Below are 13,089 nucleotides of genomic sequence, written 5' to 3'. Positions count from 1 at the left end.
AAAGATTTATTATATAAATTATTATTTATTTGTATTAGTTACAGAATAAATAATAAATTTAATATTTATATATGATTTTTAAAATTTTTAAAATTAGGACAGTTCAATCTGATTTTCGGATTTTTGATCGCTAATAGTCATATTCTTTTTTCATTTCGATGAAGATATGGGAATGGGACTTATACAAGATAAGACAACCGAATATTTACAAGAACTCTTGGCTCCTTTTGATAAACCAGTCGATTGTAATAATATCAATTTATACTTTAATACACCGCAACGAAGGAAGTTGCCACCCCCCCACATTCTATGTCGTGAGCATCCTGACTTTTTTGATCAAAAAGGTATCGAGTTTCTTCCTGACGTAATGGTTGCTGTTGGGAATGCTATGGAACTCTATAAGGGTAAGAATAACCAGGAGATGGAAACCAGTTATATGGTCGACAATGTCATTCGGAAAATGCATCAACTTGCTGATAAATATATTGGTACACCTGAATTATAATGAGCTCGCAACAATAAAATGAATGATTTCACTACAACTAACAAGAAAAAAGTCCGACCAGATGTATTAGTTTATTGTAGAGACGTACTTGTAATAATGGGCGAGGAGAAAGCTGCTAATTCAACACTTGCAACTGCAGCGGCAGATTTAGATTATTACTTTAAATTTTGGACCATGCTTGCCTTTGGTGAATTACTTGTTTTTGCCTTTGCAACAGATACAATTTTATTATTTTCATGTAGTTGAATCATCAACAACACCAAAACGTGAGAGAATTGGAGGTGTTCTGTCACTTGGAACTGAAGTTAAGCGTAATAACTATCTTGCAATTAAATATTATTCGGATTATTAGGACTTTTGACCACTAAGGTGTTGTAAAAAATCCTTTTCTTAAGTTATTTAATGTAATTCACCGAAATAATGGCACCACCATTACGATACACCCCTAAGAGGTTAAAAAATCAATAGATTTGGCAACCATTGCGGATAAAGTACTTCACAATGATCTTTACACAAGAATTCTTAAAGGATTGTGTGAGTAATTTTTTCTTGCATTTTTATTTATATGAGTAATTATATTTAACTTTTACATAGCAATTTTGCCGTAACCCTCCGAATTTAGTATTAGTATCAGCAAATAACGTTAAATCTATTCTTTCTTACATTTATTTTATTCATTTTAACAAATTACTCGACACCTCTTAATATTCTTAAAAGCAATATTAATACTTTTCTATTATTTTACAGTATATCAGATAAATCCTAGTATATAAAACTTTGATCACATGCATTAATACTTTCATCACAGAAATTAATCAAAATTGGCGTATTGATCAGGAAAAGTACACAATTTAAAATTACAAAAGAACCCTTTTTGAAAAAATTATAAGTATTTTAAGAATATTTAAAAAAACTAGGAAAATTAGCTTAACTAAATTTCTTTAAACATTGATCATCCTTTTATAAATGTCAATTCGACAAATTCGTGTTAAACTAATAATACAACTTTAGTTAGCGTATACATTTTTTTTTAATATTTATTTGTGAAAAAGTGATCCCGAAATTTTTAATGTGTGAATCTTGTCTTTGGAATTCCATCATTTGAATCATATATCTACGTCGATAACGACATCTGAAAATCAATTAAGAAGTTTTTATTTCAGTACAGTAAATGTATAAATATATACAGTATGTATTTATTTAATTAATTTAGATGTTGCAGCCTAAAACTTAAGTAATTTGACATAATTAAGTCATATGACTTAACAAGATTATTTAGATATTTGAGATTATTTATATCATTTTTCATTTGTTAATATTCTCTTAGTAGAAAATTATTAAAAGTTAAAGTTCCTTTTTTAACATGATGTTTATTACGGTGAAATTTAAAATGACTAAGGAACGATATAGTTTCAACATTCCGTGGAAGTGTATATAACGTACATTAAAATAATATATTTTCGGTTTGTCAGTTTACTTTGAAAATCCTAAAGTAATTTTAAAATTTTACAAAATTTTCTTTTTATTTATTGGCGTGTCCATAATGTTCATGATAATAAAGATGGTGCATTTGTTGTTATATGTTATATACTTAAATAATGTTTCGTTATTAAATGTGATAATATTCTGCGGTTAATATCCAAGAGAGGAAGAACAAATAACAAATATAAATAGTAAATGATAAAAATTATTTACTGTTTTTTTAAATTACAGGTTTACAGCTATTTGCGAAAATAACGGACCACTTAATCATTTTTTGATTGCGTATGAACCCGGACCGTTACAGTGAACTCATTTTTTAAATTGCAGTCATCCGCAGTTATATCACAATAATTCTAGCAGTTTACTATGCGTGTATGACTGCGTATGACTGCGTATGAAAATTTCATACGCAGATCGAATTAGGTCATCCGTTTTTTTATAAATAGCTGTAATAAAATTAGTAATTAATTATAATTAAATTTAAAGGAATGAAGTTTCCATTTGACTTTCAATCGAACTATTGGCAACTAGAAGCCTGCGCTGGACGAAACATATAAAACCGGGTCTGGGCCTATAAGTTTTTGCCAAAGATTCAACCTGAACCTGATCCAACGTAGGCCTCTATTGACAGTATAATTTCGAAATAATACACAGTATAAAGATTTCTTATGAAATTTTGGAAAAAAAACTTAATCTGAGTTAGAACATTTGTTTTAATTCGCCAATTATAAAATAAAATTTAAGCTAGCCAAATTTTTTAATTATAATTATGTTTTACATGTTAGCGATGGTTTTGGGGAGAGATCACTTGGAGAATTATTTTAATACCACGATACAGGTAGTAATAAAATGACTTCACAATTATCAGAGTACAAAAACATATCTCACGATTTGTAACTTATAATTAATTTATATTAAATTTTAATAATACATCGATAATTGAATATCAAATATCATTATACCTACTTTATTATGCTTGAAAATTAAGTTTATAAATGTACTAAACACTTTAAATTTTGTATTTTTCTTATGTCGCATTTAGAATTTTGTCATCAACAATTATTGTCATGATTAAAACATAGTAAATAAGCAGATATTCAGATTTGTCATTCCTTGAAGATTTGATGAATGTGACGAATAGAGATTGCACTGAATTCAAGATCAATTTTAACAAATCTGATTATATTGATAACTTTATTAACGCTCTCACATTCTACTTTTCTGATGGTTCTGTTGAAGTGTTTGGAACACCAGGACATATTGAGCTTTTGATTTTGAATGGCACAAAGATGAAAAGATTATACATGAATTATTTTTAACCATTTTGAATAACCCAATAAAAATCATTCATAAAATTACATTCTTTAATAAATGGATTATTAAATTAATGATTAATATAGTTAATATTGATTAAATAAAATTCTTAACTGTAATTCTTAAATTCAATAAATTATATTAAGTTCGTTTAATGAAGTAACATTCTCTAATTTGCATTATCCATTCATCTGGATGAATATTTCCATCATATTTTGGAAGTTTCATCTTTCTTTAAGAAACAAGTTACAAGATAACCAAATGGCGCGGTGGTACGGTGGTGCAGTAATTAATTAATCATCAAAACGTTACGTGACACTGCACCATTACACCAATTTACTTCAAACAGTTTAAACTATATAATATTAGAGTAAGAGAGTAGTAAATAGTAACTTGCGAAACTTATGAAAGCAAGTGGAAATACGCACACAATTTTTTGAGAAATAATATTTCAATGATGTGAATTATCGTTAAATGAGGTTTATATTCTTTAGAAAAAGAAAAGTTTAAGTAGAAAAAAAAAATTTATGTAGAAATATGTAGAAATAATAAAATAAAAGTTTATATATTTTCAGTTGTACAAAAATAGATAAAATTTTAATGATGGCAGACTATTAGTAAATATGGTAATGATATTACGCAATTAAATTTTGATCTAGGATCGATTGATATGATAAATATGACTCACAATCCATATACCTCCTATAAATATTACTCATTGTATTCAAAAAGGTATATATATACCCTCAAAAATTTCTCAACCCTCTTTTTTTTTTTAAAAAAAAATACAAAATACACTTATGAAAAAAATATAAAAAATATTTTTTTCATAAAATACATACTCTTTTTTTTTAAAAAAAACACGTTTTTTTTGTACACAAGTTTTTTCATACACTTTTTTTAAAAAAAAATATGCTTACAAAAAAAAAAAATTTTTTTATTAAAATATACAGTATCTCTTTCTCTAAAAAATACACTTCATGAAAATATATTTTATTACTTCAGAGAAAATATACCTTCTAATATTTTTTCATCACTTACCTATACATTCTTTTTGCTTTTTTATTACATATAAATACAAATATTCTTAATAATACACTTGTTCTACTCTCTATTTTAATAAAATCTATAATTAATACATTCTTTTTTTTCTCTTACTTCAAACATTACCTCCTCTCAAATATTATTTTTTTTCTTTCATATTATTCTCCTATTTCATATTTTAAACATAAATTACATCTTTAGTTCCTTCCAATTCTACAATGACATTTTTTGCATTTTCTCTTGATTTTTACAAGTATATAACTCCTTTATTCTCTACTATTTTTGATAAGCTGTTGAGTATAAACACTATTCTATCAAGTACTATAACAGTTAGAGATAAAGTAACAGAGATTAAAAATCATGCTCCATGAGAGCTTATGAAACTTTTAAATTCTATCACTGCCTGAGATCAAGAATTATTTCTATATGACCAATAAACTGATCAAAAAGGTTTATTTTTTCAAAGGTTTGGATTATGCCAATTTCTTGACATGTTTTCTGATCTACAAGACATTTAACATCTTATTTTGATATCAAAGATTCATACTATGGAAAACTATAAAAGTATGCAAAACCTTAGGTTACACATTTATAAAAATGATTATTACAATTTATGGCTAATGATAATTATGATAATTTCAAGTATCTCAATACTTATACTTTGAGAAAGATATATTTAATATAAAAATTTCCTTTAAATTTTAAACTTCTTTCTTAAAAAATACTTTTTTCTCTGAAATAGATTCTGTTACTTTAGGAAAAATATATTCTATATAAAATTTTATCAAGTTATTACAACATTTACAGCCAATCTTATCTGGAAACCACATTCTGAAAAAAAAATCTGTGACAAATTGCAATTACTTCTAAATGCAATCATATGATCTACAGTTCCATATGGTTTATTTGACAAGACCTTTAAAAGTGATGTGTTTAACTTTATTTTGCAAAATGAGTAATGCCTAAGCAAAGTCAAGAATGGATTACTCAATTGAGTCAGGGAGTTCCTAGTTTATTTAAGAGATTACTTGGATTTGTTTGCTTAGGTTGGTGAAAGGTGATGGGTGATTTTTTATTTTGCAAAATGGGTAACTCCTAAGAAAATCTAGAACAGATTACTCAATTGAGTTGGGGAGTTCACAAGTTTGACTTAGGAGAATTACCTTTAGGAAGAAAATCCATGGATATTACCTTTACTCCTAAACCATTTTGATTGCAATATCCTTATAAGGATGAACTACTTGTGGACTGTTTTGTACTAAACTTTGGCAAATGGGAGTCAGAAGAATCTGTAGATAAATACACCATAAATTATCATGGTCATCTACACCTACCTTGATCACAATATTGCCCAGGGTATTCACATTTTGAAGAGAAGGATAGACAACAATCTCAAATACTATATCATCCTCAATTTAAAGAGGAGAAATTTAAAATATTTGCATAATTCACAAAATTCTGTGAAAATAGAATAGCCCAAATGAGGGTGGTGATGATGAAAAAGAGGATTATGGTGATGATCATGGATCCAAAACAAAGAATAATGAGGGTGGTGATAGGATTTACAATCACAATTATTACAATTACAATTCAAGCTAGAACTTGGATGAATAGTACTGAAGGCTATGAATATGAAGAAGTCGTTGTGTTGATTTGCAGAGAAAAGAAGTTGGATGAGCATAGCAATTTGATTTTAGTTTTGCAGATTGATGCCCTATAAAAAATATATATACGGTTAGTATACTGTATTTTCGTATTTTGCGAACAGTATATTTATAATATTATTACCGTATAATTACAGTATTTTCACATACTGTATATATTCGGTATTCTGCACACCGTATCATATATACGGTTTGCATACAGTATATTTTTCCAGTTTCACCCATATGTTTTATACTTGTAAACAGTAGAAAAACTGTATGTTTTATACTAATAAACAGTATATTGTTTTATATTTTATATTGCGAACAGTATACTTTTCCAGGATAAACCGTATATTTTATACTGATAAACAGTACTTTTTTCCAGTTTAAACTGCATATTTTGTACTGATAAATAGTATATATTATTCAATTAAATCGTATATTTTATATTTGCAAACAGAATTTAAAATGCATTTATAATCAATAAAATTTTTATTAAATAATATTAAATATACAAATATTTTTTATAAATAATATAAATAAAAAACTAGTATAAAATAATATACTATTTGTAAAAAAAATAATATTAGCAAAATATAAACAAAAAAAAAGAAATTTAATTAGTAATATTATCATTATTTTAAATATAAAAAAGAAATAATAAAAAGTTAGTAATATTATTAATATATTAGTTAGATATAAAAAAGTAATAAAACGATAGTAGTAATAATGTTAGTAATATATTAAAAAAAATTAAATAAAATACATAAAAGTAAAAAAAAAATATAATTAATATATGTTAACATATAATATTAATATAAAAATAAAAACATAAAACGGTGTACATATAGTTGTTTAATTAATATTGTTAAAATTCACCATTACAATTCCTGAGAGATATTAGTGAAAGTAATTGTTAATTGATATACATGCATATCACTTTTTGTATAATTAGTAGTTTGGTACAAATATATATTATATATTATCAAAATAAGTTTTTTATTTAATTTTTATTATTATATGTTAAAATAATTTTGGTATTCATTTTTATTGTCTTTTTTTTTCTAAAAAAAAGAAGAGAAAAGAATATTTTTGAAAAAATAAACAAAAAATAAACAATAACGTGTTATTAATGCATGTGATCAGCGATCAGCTGAATTTTAATTGGTTAAATATAGAAATGCGAAAATTAAAAAGCAGAAGTATTTTTTTTAAAATTTAAATTATACAGATTGTTTTTAAAGTTTAATTAGTAATTTAAAAGTTCTTTTTTTTAATAAGAAAATTTGTAAAAATTTTTCTTAATACTGCTTAATTTTTAAATTAAAGCCTTAATACTAAATTAGCTAAATTAGAATTAAGAAAAATTTGTGAGAATTTTCTTTGATACTGCTTAATTTTTAAATTAAAGCCTTAATATTAAATTAGTTAAATTAGAATTAAGCAGTATTAAGAAAAATTCGCAAGAATTTTCCTTGATACTGCTTAATTTTTAAATTAAAGTCTTAATACTACTAAATTAGTTAAATTAGAATTAACATATGGGCTGATTTATGGAATTAAGTTTTCATATTCAAAAAACTAACTTTATTAAGAAAATGCAAATACAAGTTACATGAAAATGATAGATTCACACCACTGATATAAATAAAATTGATTTGATTATATTATTTTTTGATTTTTTTTAATAATATCATTAAAATTAAAAAATTTAAATATAATTGTCATGACAAAATATTGAATAACTTAACGTGTATGTGTGCTAGACGAATGAATTTATATTCATCAGAAAGAGGTAATCAAGAGCTATATTGGATCACAAGTTGCCAAATAATTACGTTCAATATATTTATTTTTAACCTTTGACTTTGATCGTTAATATCTTTACATCTAGTAATTCAATTTGAATAATCTTTTTTCGTTCAGGTAGAGTAGATTCTGGGCTTTCATATGAATATAAATATATGTGTTTAGCATACATGTACGCCAAGATATTAACGATTTTGTTAATTGAATAAAACTCTGACACAAAAATTTTTAAAATTATAATTCTTACCAAAAGATGATCTTTACAGGTATTATTGGGCTCTTTTTACTTTACTTAACAAGTTTTTATTTGCCATTTCTGTTTTAAATTGAATAAATTAATAAAATCAATTTTAAAAAGTAATTAACAAGTAGAATAAAATTAGTATAGTAAAAAATAAAAAAAACATCTCAAAAACTCTAAATCATAACTCACATTTTTATTTTGTATATATTTTTACTAAAAAAAATGAAGGAACTAAGGTTAAAAATAAATGAAAAAAGATTTTTCTTATTAATAAAAATTATTAATATTTGTTTTCTTACTTACTGATTAAAAAAAACCTGCTATATATGCCTATAAACTTTTCTAAGTCACCTAACAAAAATCTGATTGAAAAGTGATTGAAAAGTGATTGAAAAAGAAAGTAGTTGCCATTGTTATTTTTGAATAAACGATAAAAATTTTTTTTTTATTTTTTGATAGATTTAGATCATCTGATTATGTAACACATACAATTTAAGCTTGTGAAACATAATTCTTGCAAATCTTTATGTTTGGCTAATTTCACGAATTGGAAGATATAAGCAGTATTAGCAAGAATTTTCCTTGATACTGCTTAATTTTTAAATTAAAGCCTTAATACTACTAAATTAGTTAAATTAGAATTAAGCAGTATTAAGAAAAATTCGCAAGAATTTTCCTTGATAATGCTTAATTTTTAAATTAAAGCCTTAATACTAAATTAGTTAAATTAGAATTAAGCAGTATTAAGAAAAATTCGCAAGAATTTTCCTTGATACTGCTTAATTTTTAAATTAATAAAACCTTAATACTAAATTAGTTAAATTAGAATTAAGTAGTATTAAGAAAAATTCATGAGAATTTTCCTTGATATTGCTTAATTTTTAAATTATAATTTATAAAAATGATTTATAATTGAGTTTTTGAATTTAGTATTATCAATCGGACTTTGAACTTAAAAATTAAACAGTATTAACAAAAATTCTTGCGAATTTTTAAATAAGTGATTTTACATCAGTGAGTTTTTGAGTAGTACATATTAGCGGATACTAGTATTGTTTAATGATTTAAAGTGTAGAAAAACTTACCCTATCACACATCAAATAAATAAAAATTGGCAAAAAAATCAGATAGCCAATTTTTGGCTATATTTGTCTGATTTGTAGCATTTTGTAGCCGATTTTTTAGCATGAATTGACAAAAATTGGATATGCCAATTTTTAAATTGCATATTCAAATCAGACTGCTGATTTTAGCTATATTTGTCCGATTTGTGACTTTTTACAGCCGTATTATTAATTCTTAACCACATTTTTCAGTTTTTTCACTATACAAAAAAATTGTATATATATTATGAAATATATATTTTTATAAAAAATTATATTGTAATATTGAATTAAATTTTAAAAAATATTTTATTAAGCAATATTAAATAAAAAACTAATCTTAAATAATTAAATTTTAAACAAAATACATTAAGAATATAAATTTACTTGTAATTCAATGTAATACGCACAATTATAAAAAATTAATAACTCCACAAATATTAACTGTGTCTTCATTAAAATAAATATTCAAGTAGATTCTAAGCTGCTGAACAATTTTTAATTAATAAAAGAAGTCAATTTACTTTGGCTAAAGTGCTCAAAATACGCTCTGAAGTAACAAAATAGAAAAAATAAAATTCGTAAATGAGTACCGTTGTGAAAATCGTGAATAACTCATCAAGTAATAACTGTACCTTCATAAAAATTAATATCCAAGTAGATTGCGACCTGCTGAACAACTTTCAATTAATAAAAGAAGTCGATTTAATTTGACTAAAGTGCTCAAAATACGCTCTGATGTGACAAAACGGAAAAAAATAAAATTCGTAAATGAGTACCATTGTGAAAATCGTGAATAACTCATCAAGTATTAACTGTACCTTCGTGAAAATTAATATCCAAGTAGATTGTGACCTGCTGAACAACTTTCAATTAATAAAAGAAGTCGATTTGCTTTGACTAAAGTGCTCAAAATACGCTCTGATGTGACAAAACGGAAAAAAATAAAATTCGTAAATGAGTACCATTGTGAAAATCGTGAATAATTCATTAAGTATTAACTGTACCATCGTGAAAATTAATATTCAAGTAGATTTTGACATGCTAAACAACATTCAATTAATAAAAGAAGTCGATTTACTTTGACTAAAGTGCTCAAAATACGCTCTGAAGTGACAAAACGGAAAAAAATAAAATTCGTAAATGAGTACCATTGTGAAAATCGTAAGTAACTCATCAAGAATTAACTGTACCTTTGTGAAAATTAATATTCAAGTAGATTTTGACATGCTAAACAACTTTCAATTAATATAAGAAGTTGGTTTACTTTGGATAAAGTGCTTATAATACGCTCTGAAGTGACAAAATGAAAAAAATAAAATTCGTGAATGAGTACTGTTGTGAAAATTGTGAATAACTCATCAAGTATTAACTGTACCTTCGTACCTTCGTGAAAATTAATATCCAAGTAGATTTTAACTTGCTGAACAACTTACAATTAATATAAGAAGTTGATTTACTTTGGCTAAAGATCTCAAAATACGCTCTGAAAGTAAAAAAATTTGTAACTTAATACTACTGTATTATATAAAAAATGTAAATAATTCCAAAAATATTAACTATACTTTTATGTTCTTAACAGTTTTAAACTTACTAAACTACTTTTAATTAAAAGAATAAGATTTACTTCAGCCGAAATGCTCAAACCATACTTTGAAATATATGTAAAAAAAATATAATATTTGTTTATATTTTAAATTATGAGTTACTTAATTTAAATGTATTTATATTTAAGAAAAAAAATATTTTAATTCTATTTTATAAAGTATTTAAAAAGTATTTTAGTAAAGTTTTTGAGGCAAAAAAATAATTATAACTGAAATAAAAAAAAAATCTAAGTTAATAAATAAATATTAAACCGTAATACATAATCACATGTTATATATTAAAATCAGAAATTTTATATTAAAATTGAAAAATCCTATTACAAATAACCAAAATCGGCAATTTCATGTTAAAAATCAGAAATATTATATTAAAATTAGAAATATTTATTAAAATCGGAAATATTATATTAAAATTGCCAAAAAATCAGACAGCCATATTAAAAAGGGCAAAAATCTGATTTTTATTTATTTGACCTGTGTATATCTGTAGAAAATACGTTATAAACGTATGAATTTTAATATACTGTAGAATAATACATATACCATATCCTTTATTTACAATATTTTTGTGAACTGTATACAAAATACTGATATACAGTAGAAATGATATACGTTATAGACGTATGAATTTAATATAACCGTATCACACAGTATGTTTACCGTATACTTTATTGTATTTTTTACTAAACACATTTTGCGAACAGTATACATTATACTGATATGCCGTATGTAAAAATGCGAACTGTATCAAAAATACGTATATACAGTATAAAAACCGTATACATATTTTTTATAGGGATGAATTTCAGTCTGGAAATTACTGGATGATTACATTACTTCACACTATAAAAAGTATACTAGTTCAAGTAACATGGTAGGAAGTAGGAATGGCACCCAACTTATATAATGAGCATATTCATTGGCAGAAAAGCTATTGACATTGACATCTACAATTATATCAACTAAGGTAACTTTTACTGAAAAATCTAGCTGTTATTTGGTTAACTATCAGCACTGTACATGTTTATTATGGCAGTATCAACATAAAAGTTTAATTACTTTTTATGAGTTGCAATCAAATTATAGAATAGCATTAGTATATTATTTTGCAAAAATTGATACAAATTTACTACAATATATCAATGAGAATTAATACCCTATTAACCCTATTAGGACAGGTTTATAATCTCATGAAAAGCAATGATTACCTTCCAATAATCAAGTAAACTTGCGAATGACATAATAATATGTTCAGTATGTAAAAATCTTTAAATTACTAAACTAGATTATGTTATAATCAATACTAGGACTAGCCTATAAAAAATTTTATTCATTATTTCTGTAAAAACTCTGTAAAAATGAGCCTTTCATGGATCCATTCACGGAAAATGTAAATAATTTGATAGATTCTGTAATATAAGGTTATTAATTCTGGAAATATGAGCCTTTTATGCCTAATACATAGCTATCTGTACGAAAGGTTCTGCTGTTCCTATAAATAAATAAAATTTTATACCTGAGAAAAATTTATAATAAACTACTATTAAAAGAGATGACACCCAAGCACAACTCAGAAGATTCTTTCCATAATTAAATCTTATTCTATTTTCCACAAGCTCTTTGATGAGAATTTTTATAAGAGCGGTGACTGTCACAATGTCACAATTGTCACATGCTTTGCTTGGTCAGATTTGTTGCCAGGTTACACATGATTTGCACACATGATTTGTGCACATGATCCGGACGATTATTTTCGGTAATTATAAACTTATATTAATCTGATTGGATCCTTTATGCTTTACAAAATAAATATTTTTCTAAATTGTTAACAACAAAATAAGGTTTGTAAAGGATGTCATTGTACTAGAGAAAGTTGCAAAGGCTGAAGATCACATTCAATAAAAAATAAAAATATAAAACCTGACACGATAATTAGCTATGCAGGATATAACAGAAACCATGTATAATTTCTTAACCTATTTAGATAATAAATAGAGTTATCAACAATTAGTTAATGTAATTTTAGAAAATAATGATAGTGAAAATATTGAAAATATTAATTGTAAAATTGGGCGTTATATGATATCTCTTACTGTTATATCAGAAAGTGATGGTTACATATGGGTTTACCATATTAAGAATCAGAAAAAGGACTCTCTTCTTTTGATATACTTTCAGTTCTAGAAAACATCCATCGTAAGAGATATACCAAGACAATAAATATTGAATTAGCATTAAATATTCTCACAAAAATATTACATCCACGCCCATAATACAATGTATTGTAGCAAGTTTAATAATATTGATAATGTATAAGAATAAATTATAAATTATT

At 24.7% G+C, this 13,089-nt stretch overlaps 2 protein-coding genes across 2 annotated transcripts; both read left to right on the top strand.

The window, feature by feature from the left end:
- Positions 1-166: 166 nt before the first annotated feature.
- OCT59_001205 (uncharacterized protein) lies at positions 167-505 on the top strand (the record flags this gene model as incomplete). Its single annotated transcript, XM_066139389.1, has 1 exon — positions 167-505. The coding sequence occupies one exon, from the start codon at positions 167-169 to the stop codon at positions 503-505; it is 339 nt and encodes a 112-aa protein (XP_065988797.1).
- Positions 506-601: 96 nt separating this feature from the next.
- Positions 602-857, top strand: OCT59_001204 (uncharacterized protein; the record flags this gene model as incomplete). The annotated part of the gene is made up of 2 exons (XM_025326237.2): positions 602-692; positions 748-857. 2 exons carry the CDS (start codon positions 602-604, stop codon positions 855-857), a joined length of 201 nt encoding a protein of 66 aa, XP_025177069.2.
- Positions 858-13,089: the final 12,232 nt, after the last annotated feature.

This window comes from Rhizophagus irregularis, chromosome 1, assembly GCF_026210795.1.
Source record: "Rhizophagus irregularis chromosome 1, complete sequence".
Lineage (NCBI taxonomy): Eukaryota > Fungi > Glomeromycota > Glomeromycetes > Glomerales > Glomeraceae > Rhizophagus > Rhizophagus irregularis.
Note: the sequence above shows the minus strand (reverse complement) of the source record. Positions and strands in the feature narration are given on the sequence as shown.